Here is a 20,141-nt window from a genome sequence, read left to right as displayed (position 1 = left end):
GTAGCGAAACCGTGAAAAGTAAACCGTGATATAGCAAGGGATCACTGTACAGTGGGGTGAAAAAGTACTTGTTTAAAGAAGAGCAAACTCTGTAATGTCCATCATATATACACTTCAACTGTGAGAGAATGTAAAAAGAAAAACCAGGGAATCACACTGTAAGATTTTTTTTTAAGAATTTCTTTGTTTAAAAGTGTAGAAAATACACAATTATCGCCTACATACAAGCAATTTTACCTTACAGACTTGCTCTTCTGTCCTCGACTTGCTAACTACATTAAATGGCACCTGTTTAAAGTGGTTACCTGTGTTAAAGACTCCGTCCGCAACAGTCAGACTGCAACCTCTCCACTACAGTCTATTGCTTTCCAAACACAAGAGACCTGGTCAGCAGACACAAAGAAACGTTCTCAAATCATGAACTTCATAACAAAACTTTTTCTTTTAATTTGGAGTAGATGAACATTTTTGAGATTCTGAAATAAAACTATACGTGTTAATGTATTCAATAAACCTTGAACATTTCCGGACCTCTCGTCCAAGGACGGTGATTGATTCAAACAATACTCAAACGGTAAATATCTGAAAATACATAACAGCTGACTTTCAAAATGCCAGAGCCAAGTCTAACGAGAATCACACATGGATCTACAGGGGAGTCCAATACCAGCCCTCCAGGGACCATGTCCTGCTTGTCTTTAGATATCTCTGCCCAGTCTACCATTGATCACCAAATTCAGATGTGTAAAACCAATGAAAGCAAAAGAGGTAAACAGTCATTAACCTATCAAATACTACACCAAAATGAACAGGCAAATTTGCAACTGTTGGAAACTGAAAGGAATGTGACGCGAAGCAAGAGAAAACCTGAGCCATGTGCTCTGAGTATTACATCTTGTTGGCGCATATGTAACCAACCGAGGAAGAAGACACAAGATGGAAACAGCAGGGTACTCTGTGAGCTCTGAGAAAAATAATCAAATGCAACACCCCATTAACATGCATGTTTTAAGTCACAAAGAACGTTGAAATCCTACATGCTGCTTGTGGCGGCTAAAAGAACATTCAAAGAGGTCACATTGTTTGCATTTTGACTTGTTTTGACAGTTAAGATATACAATCATTTTTGTGTTCTAAGACATAGAAGTAAAACCTACTCTCAGTGGTATTACACTGGATTGACATTCTATCAATAGTGATAAAGCCTCAAAGTTCACTGTAGTTTAACTTGCTAAATAATAAATAATAAATGATTCCAAAATCCAAAAAAGGAGGAATTTGTTTGGGCCTCAGCTTTTTGACTCTTCGTGAGCTTAGACTTTTTTCGAAAGCACTAATAATAAACCAAACGACTGAACCGTAGTTGAAGAAACATACAGAGCTTGTGACCTGACATGGTTAAAACAAAATAATTAATTCATTCCCACGAAATAATAATTCTTAAACCAATTACCTATCAAAACATCAGCAAAGAGAACAGTAAATACAAGCAATGACTTTTTACCAGATTAAAAATACATTTGATGTCAATTAAAAGAAGCATCTTATTTTCACATATTGCAATAGTCAAATTATTTAATTTGTTTTAGGTGTGCCATCATTTTTGGTCAGGACTGTTATTTGTGTTTCCTTCTTTTGTTTTGTAAATTAATAATTTTGTTAATAATCCAATCAAAAGGAGAAATACACATTTAAGTAGAAGTTTAACATCTGTCTGGGGAAAACAGATGACAAATAGCCACTATGCCAATTCTGGCCTATTGCATGTAATGCTTTTAATGTGCACTGTCCCTGAGAAATAAATACATTGAAATTGCATTTTTACTTTTGGTGATAGAATACATCTACTTTTTCATGACCAATTGGGGTTTTTAGTTAAATAACAGAAGGGTATATACTGATATTTTTCCAATGTAAATATCAGTCTGTTGGGAATACATAAGTTTAACTTTAGCAGAATTATTAAAGTAAATCAACTTTGTGGATGTAACTGGAAATAAAAATGTGCGGCATTGCATGTTCATACAGTAAGTGTTGAGCTTTACCCCACAACAAACCAAAAATGCTGCCTAAGTTCTCAGCTAACCCACAATTGTATGTTGTTGACTTCAGCATATATACCTTCAGGGGTCGCCACAACAAATCAGCTTTCACCAATTCACACAGGTGGTTTGGCAGATTTTTATGCTGCATGCCCTTCCTAACACACCTCTGTTTTAGCTAAGCTGGGGACCGGACCAGGGGGACCCAGACTTAACTATGCCTGCATAGTTAGGCAGTGGTGTGAAGGGTCTTGCCCTGGGACCCAGACAGGATTAAGGTCATCACGCCCCCTGGGAACTGAACCCTGATTTCCAATGTGCCAGTTCTGCACTTTAAGTTACTTACTGTTTTAGTATTTACTATGTAGGTACCATGCAGTATTTGTTTGAGGAAGTGGATATAATGGTAAAAACTAAGCACATTGTTTTATGGATCTCAACACATTCACAACATGGAAATAGGTGGGAGAACAACACAGAACTAAATCCTGCTAGATGGAACAGAATCTGGTTTCCATTAGTTTGCGGAAAGACTAGATTTCAGGGAGATTCCACTGTTTTGGGGTAAAAGGAATGTAAACAGTGTTTGCTTCTTTGGTTGTGATGTCAGTTCACACAAACTTCTAAAATACAGACAAACATTTTAACAATTAAAACACTAGTGTTATCATTAATAGGATAATTCAAGTTTTATACTGCCAAGATGAGTGAGGGAAGTTACAATGACTCCTGGTGCCTCAGATGAAAGGCATTTTCAATTCACTTTGAGCGTGCTTTACAATTTGTCATCATCGTAACACAATATGGAGCTCAACATCTGGAGAAATAAAAAAAAATAATAATATCACAATTTCAGCAGAAGCCTTGTTTTTTTTTACTATAAACTAGGATCATTGACTGTATATGAGAACTGGATTGAGTGACCCCTCCCCCCTTGCATTTCAAACAGGAAGTACCCACTTGTACCAATCCCATAGACATCTACTGAGAAAGAAACAGCTGTTAATCAATCATTAAATTAGTTAAGATAAACATTGTTGCGCTGCAATATTTTTTCCTCATGTTCTTGCTAATCCAATTTGTTTTTCCCTTCATATTTTTTCTGTAGTAAAAGTTATTCAAGTTATAAACTGGCCAATCAGATGGCTTTATGAAAGTAGGTGGTCTCACGTCAAACTTTTGAAGCGTTTGATTGACAGATGCTCCCCAGCCCCCTTTCAAGTCATAGGGGTGTGGACTTCCAACATGTTCTATCCTGATCGGCAAGAGTGGTTGCCATAGAAATGTTGACTCAGACTGACTGGGACCAATCACAGCTTACTGACGATTTCTGGTTCCAACATAGCAACATCCATATCAAGAAAATTTGACGACTCAATTGACTTTAGTCTGTTGGAGCCAGAAGTAAGCTATGTTTTATGGTTGACATCACACTCACTCATTCAGTCCAGTTCCAATATAGAGACAAAGGTTGGGAATTAACTATGGAAGTTTGTCTATACAGTACTTCTGGTGAGAAGTACTTCTAAAGATCAAACATTCATCTTAAATATAATGTCTACACCTGCCACGCAATAAGCAAAGATGGACAGTAAAGCCATAAAGAATCCATTGTATTTTTTTGAGCCAGTTATTTTTGTCACATATTTTTTGTGTGTTTGAGTGCATCTTTTATCTCATTAGCCAGGTTTGAACTCTTGTGGTAGAGTGAGACTATTAGGAAGAAAACAGTCAAAAATCTGATCAGGGCTGTCATTTTGCCAAAAAACAAACAAACAATTAAACTGTTTGATAATATCAATCGAGTATTAATAGCAAAAACAAAACAAAACAAAACAAAAATGACGTAAATCGTACGCTATAGAGATTTTTGTATGCTAGAGCATTTTTTTTTTAAACTTGCCATTTTTTCCCTAAGGGGTACATTATATCTTTTTTTTTTTTTTTTTTTTTTTTTTTTTTTTTAACTTGTCCTGTCCAACAGCTAGGCAGACAGATGAGAGCTGAGGGCCTCTTGGGTTGGACATATTTTACTTTAACAAGAGGGGTTATTAATCTTCAGACAAACCAAAGGTATGTCTGAATAAACCCCTTTTGTAATTGAGGCCAAACTTTATTAATTTCAAACATGTCTGAAAATCTTTGGTGTTGGACCGGACGGAAAAGGAAAGAGGGGAAGAAGAGAGAGGGACGTTAGAGAGAGGGGGGGTAGGGGGTGATAATAGGAGGGGAAGGGGGATAAGACCATGAAGCAGCATAAAGCAACAAGTTTACTGGTTGTTAATCATTATGGTAAGGTTCAAATGTAAAAAACAAACAAACAAAAGGGCGGAGCCTGTCCACACACACACTCAAATGTTATAAACACACCTGTTAGTTGCAAAAATGTCCACCTGTCGACATGTACACAAAACAGATAGTGTTCACACGCATACTTATGCCTTAAAACCAACTAGTGTGAAATATTTCAGTCATTCAGTCTGTTGAGCTAACACCTGTGCTCAGGTGAGTGTTTATGTTCTTCTAAAATGGATGGTGGAACGTAACAAGAAGGAGGGAGAGTGCCCAGCCATCCCCACCCCAACATTATATCTTTAATATAATCAAATAAGATCCTAATTACTTCCCTAACTTTAATGACTTAGTAGCCAAAACAGACCACAAACTAAAAGATCAAAGGTAAAAACAGCCATCTTAAAAAAAGCCCCTTAAAGTGAATCTTTGTTTGATGTAATCACTTTTCATGCACTTTAATTTATGATGTAAAACATAAACAAAGAAAAAACCCAACAAAAAAAAAGACAAATCAAAGAACCACAGGTAAAAAAGAGGACAGCAATCACTAAGCCAGAGGTGATGAAAAATAATAATAACCTCCAAAATAAGTCAAATAAAAGATTATTAAATTGTTAATCAGAACAATAATAAAAATAAGTCAAACTTTGATGAAACGTCCAGTAATTCATATCCAAACATTTATCTCACAATTGTGTAGCACTCCAACATATACATAGCTGCCAAAAAAAAATTAAAAAAAGGATGAATACACTTTTATTAATGAAAATAATTTAATCTCCTGCTCTGGCTCACTTTATAGGAGCTGGCACTTTAAAAGACTCCAGAGTGCAAAGCTGTTTTCAAAAAAAAGTCGACATCTGAACCAATTTAAGATTCAAGATTAGGAAATGACAGCAGAACAAGCCGTCTGCCTTATATCGTCTTTGATAACTGCTGCCAGAGAAGTTTCTCACATAAATAAATTAAGGGTATTGATATTTAAATTCAGCAGTTTCTTCTACAGTTTTCAAAGAACTCATGAAAAATTAAATAAGGAAAACAATCCATGGTAGGTACAAAGTAATTTGGGATCTATTGAAACAATTCCATTCTTACTAAATATATTGTATCAATAACCAGAAATACAGCATCTCTCATGAAATCATGTTGCCAAGGAGATTTGAGAAAACTTTATCATTTTAAATTATTTCTTTTTAAAAGCCATTTTCCATACCATTGCTTTGAGATGCAATGTAATTTACAGAATTACTTCCTTTATAGAAACGGTTGTATGTATTTACAGTGGTGTCAACACTTCAAAAAATATGAATGGATGCGTTGATACAATCGTGGCATCTTGAGTTTATGTAAACAGAGTTCACACCATAAAACCAGCAGATGCCATCGCATTTCTGCATATTCTGACGTCAACCTTTGTTCTCAAAACAGACGTTCTATTTTTGAAGCCTTGCCTAACAAGTTTGTTGCTCATCAGATCCACTAAGAGCCAGATGTTGCTGCACTGCAAAGACGGAAATTTGCTGGAGAGGTAAAAGGTGACACGGAGGTCTGGAACATCTGCAACAGACGGTGGTCACGTTCACAGACACCAGCGCCTGTTTATTATCAGCAATATTTGCAAGTGTTGTTTGCGATATATTTGGGTTGTGTTCCACTTCTCTGTCTGCTTGGTGTAAATCCACAGTTGATTACACAATACTGTGCATTCCTGGTGCCTGGTATCTACTGTGTTAGATCCCCCATGGAGAGTAGGGAGTCAGTTTCACTTAACAGGCTGAGTTCCACTATAAACATTACATCAGAGTATCTATTAACTATTGACATTCTTTATTAAATTCATTTAACTGTTTATCCACACGATAAAACATCTTGTTTCAAACCATACAGTGAAAAAAAAGTTTTGCTTTAATTACTAAGAAGGCCTGCACAATATGTGGAAAACTTGCGAACTACAATATTAGTGGTTGTTGATAAGGCTTGCGATACATGAACAAATAGTTAAAGAAAAAAATGAAAATTTCCATTTCATTGCAACAGTTTTTTGGTTTTGTTTAAATAAAAGTCAATACAACTTAAATTACACTCCAAATGATCCACGTCTACATAGGAGCCAGTTTTCTAACATGAAAGGACTGCACTCGATTGGTCAACGAATGAAGGGGTCCATCCAATTGGTCAAATGCTATGTTCAAACTGGACTCAGCAACACGTGTTCAAATGACAGCTTTCAATGAAAAAGCTAAATAAACGCGTGCATATACGTAATTCATGGAAGATTTTATGTCAGTTTTCGGACTCCACGTACAAAATGCGCGGCCATTGACCGCACATTGAAAGTTAAAACAGTTGAATTTTGACCAACCAGAGACTTGGATTTGGTAGTGTTCTATTAAATTCATGGAAGTCCCGACCGTTTGAAAATTAATAAATTCAGTTTGTGCCTGGCCGGAATTATATGACATCAAGTCTTATAATTGTCTTATAATAGCTGTGAAAAAAAAAAAAAAAAGCTATCGGGTAGTGCCAGGCCAGTGTGAACACTGTATGCAAAGAGTGCACTCTTGAACGCACAACACATGCCCATTGTGAACATAGCATGAAGTCTATTTGCTTCGTTAAGTACTTTAAACTGCCACGAGATTGTTTTAGCATGTGTGTAAACATTTAAAATAGCATTAATCGCAGTTTATGTGTAGCGCTATTAGTGAGTTTTCAACACCGATAGACCCAACAAGAACAGCTTTTGTGCAACAGTACACAACTTGATTAAACAATTTTCTCCTCCTTCATCCAAAGCAAAAAAAAAATCGAAATTCCCTTTCTTCTGTCTTTTAACTTTTTAGTTCAGATTGTGAATATTTTGCCAGCTGAAAGGCCAAGACTCAAAAGGAGCTCTACAAAAGCAAGAAAGCAAGAAAGAAAGAGTCTCTGATCAAAGCAAACGAAAGAAAGGTGGATCGTGCTCGATGTTGAATGAGAAAAGAGAACAGCAAACCAAAACCCAAGGTTATCCGTAGATAAACACCAGAAGCTCCTGGTGGAGTGGTTAAAAGCTACATGGTCTGTATGCGTGTGTGCGCACGCGTTCGTGTAACCGCTGTATGTGTGCACAAGTGGGAAAAATCAAGGAGTACACCTACCCCAAGAAACACTTTTAAAATAGCAACCGCAAACCAGACAGAATGTAAATCTGACATTTCAAAAGGTCTGAAGAAGACGACGTTTGAGGGACGTAGAAAAACAGGTATTCATTTCAGCCCATTTACAGTTCCAGGAGAGCAGAAGTGGGTCACCCCACTTCTTCTGCTTCACTCAGAATGCTTTATTTTCCCCAAGTATCAACTACAGGTTTTCTGGCGACTGCAGCTCAATTATATTACGGCTCCTGAAAGCCTCATCGTACCCAGGATGAGGGAATTTGTGGTGTAAGCAAAGTCGAAAAGAAATGTATAATTGTATCAGCATGTTTCTGTAAAAACCTGACACAGAAGAAAAAGGAGGGGGGAAAGAGAGAAACCCTTCAAGACAAAACTTCAGTGTAGAACAGAAAAGGTGGTAGCACAAAATTCACCATTCCATTAAAGCCTGAAGAGTAGCTTGATGAATGAATAATCATTGTCGAAGGTAAGTCAGCACAAAATATAGAACATTAAAGCCTTTATGGAATATTTTTAAACAAATCAGAAAATGTCGACAAGCACCGAGATGGTGTCATCTCCTGATTTGCTTATTTGAGAGAATTGTATAAGGTCATCCAGGCTACACTTTGTCATCTTGCTTTCACAACCTTTTTATTTCTTTAATCACCATTGGGAGAGCCAGAAGCCCCAGGGCATAAGTCACACTTCCTGTTCCATGAGCTTGTTTTAGCAGCAGCTCCTACTACTACAGTATATATTACAAAATCAATTAAATTCAGAACATATATATTGTTTTCTTATTAAAAATTTGGGTTTTATAGAGGTTTTCACCTTCATCCACAGTATTACATATTTTTTTATAAATTAGCTTCAAGTCAATAGGACTTTTTTATGTCTATAGGACAAACAAAAAGTGATTTAATTTGCAAAGAGCAATAAAATACAGTGTCAATATTACAATAGAAAATAAAACCTATAAATGATAGAGAATCAGTTAATTGCATTTAATGTGAAGTCCTCTAAAAGAAAAAAATAAAATATATATGACTACCTAAAACAGGGATACATCAGACAAAATATATGGAAAGTAATAAAAAAGATAAACATATATGATTTAAAAATTAAACTATATCTCCACAGAGTGAACTAACCTTGAATGCTTTTTTTTCCATATCAGAATGAAATGACTGTTTAACTGTTTTTATTTTTTTGTCTATCTCAGAGGTATTATTAACCATTGTCCATTTTTGACACATTATGTACTAAATTCGAGGAAACTGGGCATCTTAGACAGGCCTTAAAGAAGCAGACACAGAGCATTTCAGATGAGAACAGGACATGAGCAGCTGTCATATATAACTGAACAAAAACCAAAGACTCAACTTCTGCATAAGCAAAATGCCTGCTCATGAGAAGTACAACTTGTTTCATTTAAGTTAGACAATGAATTCCAAAAAATATAAAAGCGAAGGATGAAATCTTATTTTTTTCAAAAATGATAATAGGCCTCATGTAACCTGGTATTTTACCACATTTGTAATTATTATTTAAAACAGAAATGTTTTCTTTACTGCATTGTAGGGCTGCATGATATGAGGAAAACTCGCGATAATAGTGATTCATATTGCGATGACGATATAACTTGCTATAAATGAACATATTGCAAATCAACCAAAAACATAATTTCCCTTTCACTAAAGTTCACTATAAGATTGTTTAAGCACATCTAAAGTAACCAGTTTTTGCGATTTTCCCCGTCTTTTGCGACATGCATATTGCACAGTTAGATATTATGATAACGATAAATTTGCAATTTATTGTGCAGGCCTACTGCATTGCTATTTATAAACATTGAAATAGCAGTCATTTCATTCGAATATGAGAAAGCCATGAGGATAATAATTATTGGAACACTATACTACCTTTTTAATGGAGGTTTGTGGTTTTTGCTACCTTTATCAAACGTGTGTGAACGTGGGTCTGTAATACACTTAACTTTATCTGGTTTTAACATACAATTCAAACAAAAAACGAAAGATTTCTGGAGTCTGAAGTAAGTTTATAAAGCAATCCAGCAAAAAAGGCAAAGAGAAATAGCATCAGAGTATGACTCCAAAGCCTAATTTTAAAGGAAATTCCTGAGTGGCTTGTAAAAAAAAGTTTCCATCAGGTCGCCCACACTCAGAAGAATACCTTTCTTCTGGAAAATGCAACAGAATTCTTGGGAAAAACAGACAATAGGTTTAAATTGGGTTAGCAGGAAAATAAAAGGAATGTGTGGGTTTGACCCAAAAATCCCCATAAACCCAGAGAGGCGCTGGCTAAGACTATCGTTATTATTGGTATTAAAGTCACAAGTGACTCACAAAAACACCAATACTCCAAAGAAACTCACTCACATCACTCATATGGCACATGAGTTACAATTGTTTGTCATTTCTCTTGTTTTCCATCCATTTTCTAATTTTGTCATCTTTTCCTGCAAAACCTATAATTCACTCTTTTCCCCTTTTCCAGGAGAGTTTTTGGGGATTAATAAGTATTTCTGAATTATAAATTACAACACAAAAAAGCCAACTAAAATCAATCATGGTGCAACCAAAGCATGATTGTCAACAATGCCTTGTGCAGTCATCGGATAGGTTTGGTGTTCCGAGTGCTTTATTTGGGGGGAGGGATCTAACCTTTTTCAAGGTTAAAGCAAGATCATCGTTGCTAGCTAGACAAAGAGCAAAGGAAGGCCTGTGGACTCCCTGAGCTTTCTGGTGGAAGCTGGAACAACAGAACCATGTTTGAACGTTACAGATGGAGGCAAGAGGGAGGGAACGAGAAAGAGAAAGCCTGCAGCACATTCCCCACAAGACACTCACTTCCTGCCTGCCAATATTGCTCAGCACCGAGAAGGAATAGGGGGATGAAGCCCTCAACATACGGATTATTGCAAGAAACAATTCTTTAGATTAATAAAAAAAAAAAAAGAAGTTTCATCCAGTAACTACCTTAAAGTCCAACTCTGATAATCTTATGAGCTATTCTAAAAGCATTCACATTGATCTTTTTATTATGATTATGTTTCTGATTATGAGCTCCCTGTTTGCACGATGTCCTACTAGCTTACAGCCCCTAACACCCCCAACCTAACATTACTGGTGCAACAAAAATGGCGAACATACAGTTTTGATCCAGGTTCCAGCTCAGATGGGAAAACAAATATGTAAATGGATATATTTGACTGCAAGTGGATGGTAAATGGCGTATACTTATATAGCGCCTTTCTTCCTACAAGGACAAAGCGCTTTACAGTCACAGACCCATTCACCCAGTCACACACACATTCACACACTGGTATGCATTAGTATGGAGCGGAGCCGGGAGCTTGTGGGCGGTTTTCCACAAATATCCTCTTTTTCCAATAACTTTTTTTTGTCTGTTCATGATTCAAAACAATTTGAAATAAAAAATACTCAGAAATGCAAATTAAAACTGAATTTTCTTTATATTGTCCTCCAGCATTAGAAAAATGCCACAAAAACGTGTTAAAACCACCAGCGTCCCCTATACAGACATTTCACTACACCAACCAATGATAGTCTATGATTTGGGCTGGAAACTAATTAGTTCAATAAAGAAAATGAGTCACTTGCGCTAATTGCAGGCTGTTGTCACTGTTACTGGGCAAACACGCTGTTAGAGCGAGAGGGTACCCATGGCCCACTGAGTCACAAACACATCAATGGCATCATTCTCTTACACAGATGGCAATTAAGTCACACGATCCCCGCAAAAACATCAAGAAGTTCTCTTTAAGACAATCCCTGGTGGAGAAAATGTTAGCCTTTTCCCACACTTGCTTCACACTGAATGCAATACAAAAAAAAAGGACAAAAGTTCTTGTACGTTTTCCCCTGCGCACGTAAAACCATCTTTCAAGCTTTTCATGCCTCTGTTTGGGTCTTCCAGTCATTAACATTGGATTTCTATTCCAACCTGCCAAGAGTACAGCAGTAACCCTGAGAGAAGTTTGTTGTCACTTCACACCGTTAACCAATCTTAGCCCAGAAAGCAATTCCTCTGCTCGCGCGGGAAATGGTAAATTTGTAATTACTGAACAGCTAATAATTTCCATTCTCTGCAAACGTAAACTCTGCCAAAACAGGAGGTCGTAAAACACAAATTTCTTGAGAAAAAAGAAAAAAAAACATTTGTTTGTGTGTGCTGGAGTTTTGTTTATGTGCAAAGATGTACTGGAGACTCACCAACATTTTAATTGACAGAGAACTGCAGGGTCATTTTTGTTGCCTAAGGGTAGATGAAATATCTGCTATTAGCACTCACATCAAACTCATGGATTACCTTTGAACTTTCCCAAAAGAATTCTGATTGTTAATTTCTTTATTTTCAAAATCATATCTTGTGAAAAAATATCCAATCTTTAAATAAGCTCCTCCAAAAGTGTTAATTTGGTTATACTTCAATAATTATTTTTTTTCGGTTATTCGCCATATCAATAACTAAATGAATAGCTGAAGACACAGGGATATGCATTTTTAAAAACTGAACCACAAAAATGCATTAGAACCAAATGTTTATTAACATTTCCAACAAGTCCACTGTTGGAATCATGTATGTCATTTCTGACGGTCAGTCGCCATTTGCCATGCACTCTGCAGCATTAAAAATGCTAATTTCCGCAGAAGTGACCACTAATTTAATGATGACCTCCCTGTTTTGGGGCAAACCCTCATTTCATTTTTTTCGACAAGACAAACTGGAGAGTCTGGCAAAAAAAAAAAAAAAAAAAACTTTTTTTAAAAAGATAAATAAACAGGAGTTTCTGTAAAATTGTTTCATTATGTTGCAAGTTTTGGCCTTCAGGACATTATGTACCACATCCAAATCAACAGCCTGTCCAATCATAACACAGCCAGATGTTAAAAAGCTTTGAGATTACTGGAAGGGGCTCACTCAGTCATTATTGGGGATTTAGACTCTCACGTTCGGCACAAAAAGATGATGATCTAGTGAGAACGATGAATGTAGAAGACTGCAGGTTGGAGGAAAGCTGGTGATGTATGACTGAGGTAAACATGATGGAGGCAGACTGCCACAGAGGTTACAGCAGTTGTGCGGCTGAGAAAGCAAAGCGTCTCAACTTTAACCTCGAACTGACCAGGGAGCGCAGCAGCCGTTGCCCCTCGGCATCACAGCTGCAATGTCAACACCAGCACTGTCAGCCATGATGTCATAAGGAAGCAATTGGGAAACAAAATATTCCTGGATGAAACGGACTTGAAAATGTTTGTAGAGATCATTCCGTATACAGATACTCCGGGACATAAACAGTCACATTTGGGTCAACTGCGACGTGGCACTGCATATTCGGAAGATTTAGGGCTGGCCCCTGGTTAAGTTGTTTTCCTGGAAGAGTTAGAGATGACATGGAGCTTTGAGGAATGCACCAAGCGGCGGCGAGGCAGCAGCTAGGACTTTCTCAAGGGGAGATCCATGTGTTTTTGTGTGCATACATTTGTGAGTGAAGAATGAAAACTTTCAAAAACTAGCAGCTTTCCAAAAGCATTACAGCAGCTTTTTTTGACAGCATTCATGAAAAACATGAAAAATAAATAAAATATTGTCGACGCACCTAACATTATCTGTTTTCCTTTCAACATCCTTGTAACTGATTAGTTTTTTTTGTTTTTTTTTGCAGGGGGAACAGTTCCCACATCCAAACCTATCACTGAATGAGCAAATTTTACCCTCTGATGTGTTTCGAAATTACCTGACCTCAACTTTTAGAACTTGATAGAATCTGTGATTGCTTATCATCTGTGGAAAAATGACCGTACACACTCCAAAGAAGTGAATTACATTGCAATCTTCAGTTTTACAGAAGAATTTGGAAATGAAGTAACAGCAACACTAATTTAGTCTGTCAATACTGAACTTCCAAAGAAGTTTGTTCCCATAATGACTTGCACATGGACCCTGTCCGTTTCCTTTTTTTTTTTTCTTTCTAAAACGCAGTCAAGGCTGTTGCATCAGTTATTTAGATTTGCTGACTCTTGTGATGAAAAGCCATCTGAATGTTTGGGTCAATTTCAGTTTTGTCTACAAACATGGACTCTACATGAGTCTGCGTGGTGACACCTAGTGGACAGAATTGGTAGCTACACTGGGGGAGGCCAAAGTTGATTCTTTGCATTACCTTTCTGAATATTGTTTACAAAGCACGTGTGAAAACAAGTTTTATGGTTTTTTATCGTTACTATTTTGTTTCTCTGTCTTTGTTTACGGTTTGCTGTCCTGAAGTGTGAGCTTTAATTGGTGGCTAGCTTAAATTGGCTCACCTTAATTGCTTTAATTAATTCTTTCAGATCGCACACACAAAAAATGCGGTCACCGTTTTTCTAAATACAAAGAATAAGAAAGGTGGGCCACAATCATGGAGTTCAATTGATGTCAAAGCAAAGAGCAAAGTTTTTTCTAGCTATCTAGCTTTTTTTTTTTTTTTCATACAGCCTAGAAAATCGTTTTCTTTTGTTTTTTCTGCTTAGCTTGTGCTCGTGTTACCTAACAACATGACTTCCAGCTTCTTGCGGTCCACCCGGAACCTCTCCTCCGTCCACTCCGGGTCTGGCAGCTGGAGGGGCCCGCTGAGGTCCTCCTCCGATCCCGGCAGAGGCGAGTCGGCGCTGCGCTCGCTGTTGGAGCCCTGGTCCGACTGCTGCAAGTATCCGCTTAAGGCGTCGCACTGAGCGGCCATGGCGCTGCACGCAGCTTCTCCGGGGGCCACTGCGAGCTCTAGAGCCGAAAACCGAGCCCGGGCGAAAGCGCTCGACGTTTCTCAACTTCTTGCTCTTCCGTCACTTCGCGGCGTCCTGCGGGCTCATCGCAGCGCATTTGAGACTTGTCTTGTCGGTGGCGTTTCTTCAAACTCCGTCGGTTTCCCCCATTGGACGGACTTCTAAAACAGGCAGGAGCTTGAGGTTCTACAAAGCTGAAGGTCGTTGGTCCTGGAGATAAAGGAGCGCAGCGCAGCACAGTCTGGGACCAAACTACTGCTCGGGAAAGTTTCATGTGTCATCCTGAAGAAAACTGAGGGAGAAAAAAAAAGAAAAAAAAGAACACCCCAAAACTCCTCCCAGAGCATCGACTTCCCAAAACTGTTTCCATGGAAGCCAATGGAGTTTCATGCAGTCCATGTTGTTCAATGCAAACATCTCAACTCAATTTAAAGCAAATAAAGCACTATTCCATGAACAGAACCACTGCTTTTACTGCTAAAAAGAACAAAAAAAGGATAATTGCTTCTTTTCTGTAAGAGTTGGAGAAGTTCAGAACCAAACCAGTGTGTGAAAAAAAACAACAAAAAAAACATTACACTTCCTGAGAGTGTGTAAAGGAAGCAATACAGGAAAGGGGAAAGCAAAACAAGCCTGCAGCATTCACCCACTGCACATCAGATAATCTTTACATGTATGGGCTGAACACAGGAAAAAAAAAGAAACTTTTAAGTCAGGACCTCACCATAATGACATTCCTTTTGCACCAACAAATTCAGAAATACACTTTTTAATGACAACAAAGATTAGAGAAAAAGGTCATTTGTGCATCAAAACATTTTTATTTTATTTGCTTAAAATGATCAGATGCCTCCCTTTAAAGTTTACACAAGGTCAGTAATATTATTTTTAGTTTTTGCATTTATGTTTATGGCAATGCTCTTCAGATTAGAAATCTGAACTATTTAAACCTTAAATCTGTTCGGAATATTTTTTTGTGTGTGAGGGATGCCTTTCAAAAAACATCAGGTATATACAATAGAACTTTATAAAATAATCTAAGCGCATGTCGAATCAATTTGTAACTAATATTACAATTCAATGTTTAGCATAAACACAGACTGTCTTTTCATTGACTGAGGCAATAATTTTGATTTAACTTCTTACATGCATTATATCAAATGTTAAAACATGCCTAGTCGTATTTTTGATTGTTTTTTTTAGGTGAGAAAATAAACAATTAAAATAGCAGCTTAAAAGATTTTGTAAACATTCAAAATAAAACCTTATTCTAATGTTCTAGATAAAAAGTATACCATTAGTAATATTACACAAGAAAGAATGAATAAAAGTTATCAAATGGAGTTACTTATTTTCCAGGTTGTCCAAGAAGATCTCTTAAAATGTTAACCCTAGGCTGCCACCTAGTGGTCATAATGAACAACATGCATGCAGTTGTGTTTCCACAAAATCACTACAGAAGAATAATTGAAAAAATTACTTTTTACTTAATGCTTTTTAATTCAAAATGATGGGAAATAAAACAGCATAGTCTTATACAATAAAAATGTCTAAGGAAAAATACAACCACTCCAACTCCGCACGATCAATGAACAAAACTATCAGAAGTAATAACAATGGCAAAACAGTGGTAAAAAAAAAAAAGAAAGAAAAAGAAATAAACAGTTTAGTCAAGTAAGATATTAGAAGACAAAGTGCTTCAAGCTTAAACACCTCAGCTATGACCAGTGTATATAAAGCAGTAGAACAGTACTGTCATGAGGTTTCTTTTCTCTTAAGGTCCATCACATTGCATACCTCTGGGTCCATTCTCTGGCCAGTTTGTTATACCTTTAGAAGAAAAAATACATTAAAGATTAGTAGATGTATTTGCTGTTGTTTTTTTCTAAAGCTTGATAACTTCACTGCTTTTTACACTTACTTTTGTCTGTCTGATTTGTAAATGTGTGCAATATCAGGAACCAGAGGATCGTCTGGATTTGGATCACATAGCAAAGAGCAAATGGAAAGTAGAACTGGAGAAGGGGACAAAAGATGAAAGAAAATTAGTGTGCAAGAAGCTTCATATATAAAAGCTTAAAATATGTTTTTAACTTAAATTTAACATTTAATTCAAAAATATGCAGTATTAACAATACCAGGTTTTGAAATTATTTTTTTAAATAGTTATGCCATAACCCTTTTGAGTATGTTGTTTTATACATCAAATATTAAAATAATTATGTTCATTTTGCATTAATATATGCCAGTATTTGTTCCTCTACTTGTATGGCTAAAAAAAGCTTTGAAAAGTATAAAAAATAATAATAATCCTTGGATTCTCCAGAGATCCCAGGTGGCTGATAAGTGAGAACAAGATGCAACATTTACTTGTCTCTTCTTGCCCAAATGTTGCTGACAAAAATGGACAAACAGGATGATGGGAATATAACAGCTAATCAATATGTGGCTGCTGGGGAGAAAAACAGATTTATTTGAGATTTTTAAACTCCTAGAAATCCTTTTTTAAAGCCTCAATTGTAAACACACTCAGAGATCAATTACCTTCATTTGGTATTCAAATACAACTGAAAGCCATTTCCTTTTTGCATTATAATCTTACCTCTCAGACACAAAAGCATATGATATGATAAAATCAATGTAAAAAAATCTTAAAACATGTACTATTATGCTATCAAGATGGATTTCTTGTTCAAATAAAAACTTGCCAAAAAAACTAGTGGTGCTGCTGTTTTCCTGTTCCAGTGGACTTATGTTGGCTACACTTACCCTTCGATATTGTAAGCGCAGGAGACCACTGTGATCTCAGGATGTCAAGGCAAATGCTGCCATTGCTGTTTATGTTTGGATGGTAGATTTTTGTAGTAAAGGCGACCTAAGATAATGACAAATCAAACAAATTATGCAAAAAAGAAAAAATGGAATACCAATATTGTGCAGAAATCAAAATATTTAAAAAAAAGTGTTTTTACCTTTGGTGGTTTAAAGGGATAATCAGTGGGGAAATGTACAGAAAGAAAAAAAACACCCCCATGATAAGGACTGTCATTCTGAAAAATAAAAACAGTTATTATTCAATATTTTATTATTTAAATGTTCAAAATAATTGTGTCTTAATAATTCCTTTGACAGTAATGAATAACACTCGGGTGAGTGAACCAGTTTGAGCTCAGTACGTAAAAGAAAAGGGGGAAAGAGTCAACATAAAACTCTATTGTCTAAAAATCCAGAATCAGCTTGCTTTTAGAAAAAAGTACATAAAGGAAAAAAATCTAGAAAAGGCTCACCGGTCCTGATATGGTCGCTTGCCAGTGAAACACTAAATGACACAAAGATAAAAGAAAGGTCATAAAAAACACTTTATTTTGAAGGGTTTACTGACTGATGAATAACTGATGTAGATTAAAGAAGTAGGAAATGTATACAAATGTCATGATATGTACATGTTTACACTTACTGTCTTCTCCTACAGGTCCAGCTGAACAGGAGGCAGGCGGGTCCCTCTGCAAGTCATTCAACTCCTGCACATATGGATGAATATGTAAAATTTTGTAATAATACAGAAGTACATTTGATTAAAAATCAGTAAGTAACAAAAAAAGTGCTATGAATCATTTTCTAGGCCATTCTGCTGATCAGGAAGTTAGCTTTTGGTTTACGAGCAAGTTTATTTATAAACACGTCACAACAGGGTGGTGATGGGTTTCAAGATCCGATATTCAGTCCAGAATATGATAATACAACCCTGGATTGTTGTGATAGTTGCTCCTGTTGTTTATACCGCGTACTAGCCTTTTCTAGGCAGCCAAAACAATCACAACAAACTACGTGCCCACAACAGGAAACCCCGTTCCAACCGTTTTTATACGAAAGATTAAGTACTTAACTAACTTTCAATTTAAAAAAATCTCGTCATCGTTTCGGGAAAAAAAATAATGCCAGGAAAAGGTTCGATGAAAGACCATTATTAGCCGTTTTACCTAATTTTTAAATGCTAACATAAGAGCCAACCGTTCGGTTAGCTAAGATGCTAAGACGACTCGCTAACGTTACCAGAGGATTTTCTTAGCTGTAAACACGAAAAAAAAATACACACACTGCGAAAAGACGAGGTTCTTACCTTCTGTATTCTCTTCAAAGCCATGCCAACTCCTTCGGTGGTGTCGTTGAAAGCTACGTTTTAAACTTTGACAGCTGTCAGCGACAACTACGCCCACTTTATACCGACTCGGTGTTATTTGTTACGACAAACTGATTACTTCTCTTTTGTTTCCGCGTTTTTGTTCGGCGACGACCAAACCGATGCATTATGGGGATTGTAGTCATTGACTCATGTGGTTTCAAAAAAATACGAAAAATGTTACTGGAGTGAGAGAGAAAAAAAAAAAGCAAAAATTAAATGTCAGAAAACTACGACGGAGTTTTAGGGCCACGGTGAGGAAAAAAAATTCTGGCCATGTCGACTTTAATCTCGCCATGACGAGAAAAAACTCGACACAAAGTTTCGAGAAAAAACTCGTCTTGTCGAGATAAAAGTCGAAATAAAGTTTCGAGATTAAAGTAGCAATGTTGCTCGCGAGAGAAAAAACTCGTAAATTTACGAGATTATTGTGGAAGTGAGCATGCAGAGCAGCAGGTGAACACCGTGCAGCAGCAGAGAAGACCGATTAAACTTTGTTGAACAGGTGAGCTGAATGTTTATTGATAATGTTCCAGATGTCTGGAGGCTCATTTGATTCATTTACGATTCATTAAAGTTGTATTTATTGATGGTTGGTTTGCAGGATCCCTGCAGCCCGATGATGAAGCCATCGGTATCCCTGCAGCTGTTCACTTGAATCCTTTCTTCCTCCACCAAGGACCAGATCTCTATGTTTGTGTGATGCTTCCGTCTGAGGAGCAGCACTTTTTTGCCTATTTCAACGTTGTAATGCTAATATAACAGACTATTTTCATTCATCTTTGTTTTTGAATGATCAAACGGGACGCTTCATCTGCAGCAGTGGGCGTATGTAACACTGTTTACTTCCGCACTGGTGATCTGATGACAGATTCATGACGTAATGTGACAGATGAACTTCAGGGTGTGTGAATGAAAAGGAGAATAAAGGCTGCAGCGATCCTCTACACCCAAACGTGTCTCTGAGCTCCTTATTTTACAGATGAAAGTCCGCTTTACTGACACTGAACAATACACCGAACCCCGGAAAGGCGGCTCCACTGACAATAATCTGATTTTGAGTCGCCAAAAGGTTCAGAATCTTTGTTTTAAACCTATAATCCGGAAATAAAGCTTCACAAAAGGCTCCACATCTTTCATCTTCAAGATAGGCTCCGATAAACAGACAACTTCGGGGTTTTCTCCTTGTTAATCTATGACTTTTTTCCCGTAAATTTACGAGTTTTTATCTCCTAATAAAATAACTTTTTTTTTGGTGGCCATAAAACTCTGTCGTAAACTCTTAAATACAAAGCCACTAGCTCACTAACAGCCATAACACTGAATACTCCTGAAAGACTCAGCTTCACTGCTCTCGCGCAATATTGCGACTTTAATCTCGAAACTTTATTTCGACTTTTATCTCGACAAGACGAGTTTTTTCTCGAAACTTTGTGTCGAGTTTTTTCTCGTCATGGCGAGATTAAAGTCGACATGACGACTTTAATCTCGTCATGTTGGCCAAAATTTTTTTTCCTCACCGTGGCCCTAAAACTCCGTCGTAGAAAACAAACCTATAGATCGAGTCAATTTTTTATTACCGGTATACACATAGATAGATAGATAGATAGATAGATAGATAGATAGATAGATAGATAGATAGATAGATAGATAGATAGATAGATAGATAGATAGA

General features: G+C 36.8%; 2 protein-coding genes across 2 annotated transcripts in view; both read right to left on the bottom strand.

Moving 5' to 3' along the window:
* bicc1 (BicC family RNA binding protein 1) overlaps positions 1–14,965 on the bottom strand; it is a 66,639-nt gene extending 51,674 nt beyond the window's left edge. The window contains exon 1 of the mRNA XM_011484364.2: positions 14,054–14,965. Within this exon, the coding sequence (XP_011482666.1) occupies positions 14,054–14,246 (193 nt within the window). The 5' untranslated portion in view covers positions 14,247–14,965. The remainder of the gene's footprint in view (positions 1–14,053) is intronic.
* Positions 14,966–16,058: 1,093 nt separating this feature from the next.
* On the bottom strand, positions 16,059–18,742 carry LOC101164669 (ubiquitin-conjugating enzyme E2 D4). The gene is made up of 7 exons (XM_004077063.4): positions 18,407–18,742; positions 17,744–17,807; positions 17,574–17,605; positions 17,259–17,336; positions 17,056–17,161; positions 16,208–16,301; positions 16,059–16,116 (listed from the first exon to the last, which is right to left on the bottom strand). The coding sequence occupies exons 1-7, from the start codon at positions 18,428–18,430 to the stop codon at positions 16,071–16,073; spliced, it is 444 nt and encodes a 147-aa protein (XP_004077111.1). The 5' UTR covers positions 18,431–18,742; the 3' UTR covers positions 16,059–16,070.
* Positions 18,743–20,141: the final 1,399 nt, after the last annotated feature.

The sequence above is a fragment of the Oryzias latipes genome, chromosome 15, assembly GCF_002234675.1.
Source record: "Oryzias latipes chromosome 15, ASM223467v1".
Lineage (NCBI taxonomy): Eukaryota > Metazoa > Chordata > Actinopteri > Beloniformes > Adrianichthyidae > Oryzias > Oryzias latipes.
This window is presented reverse-complemented; position numbering and strand designations above follow the sequence as displayed.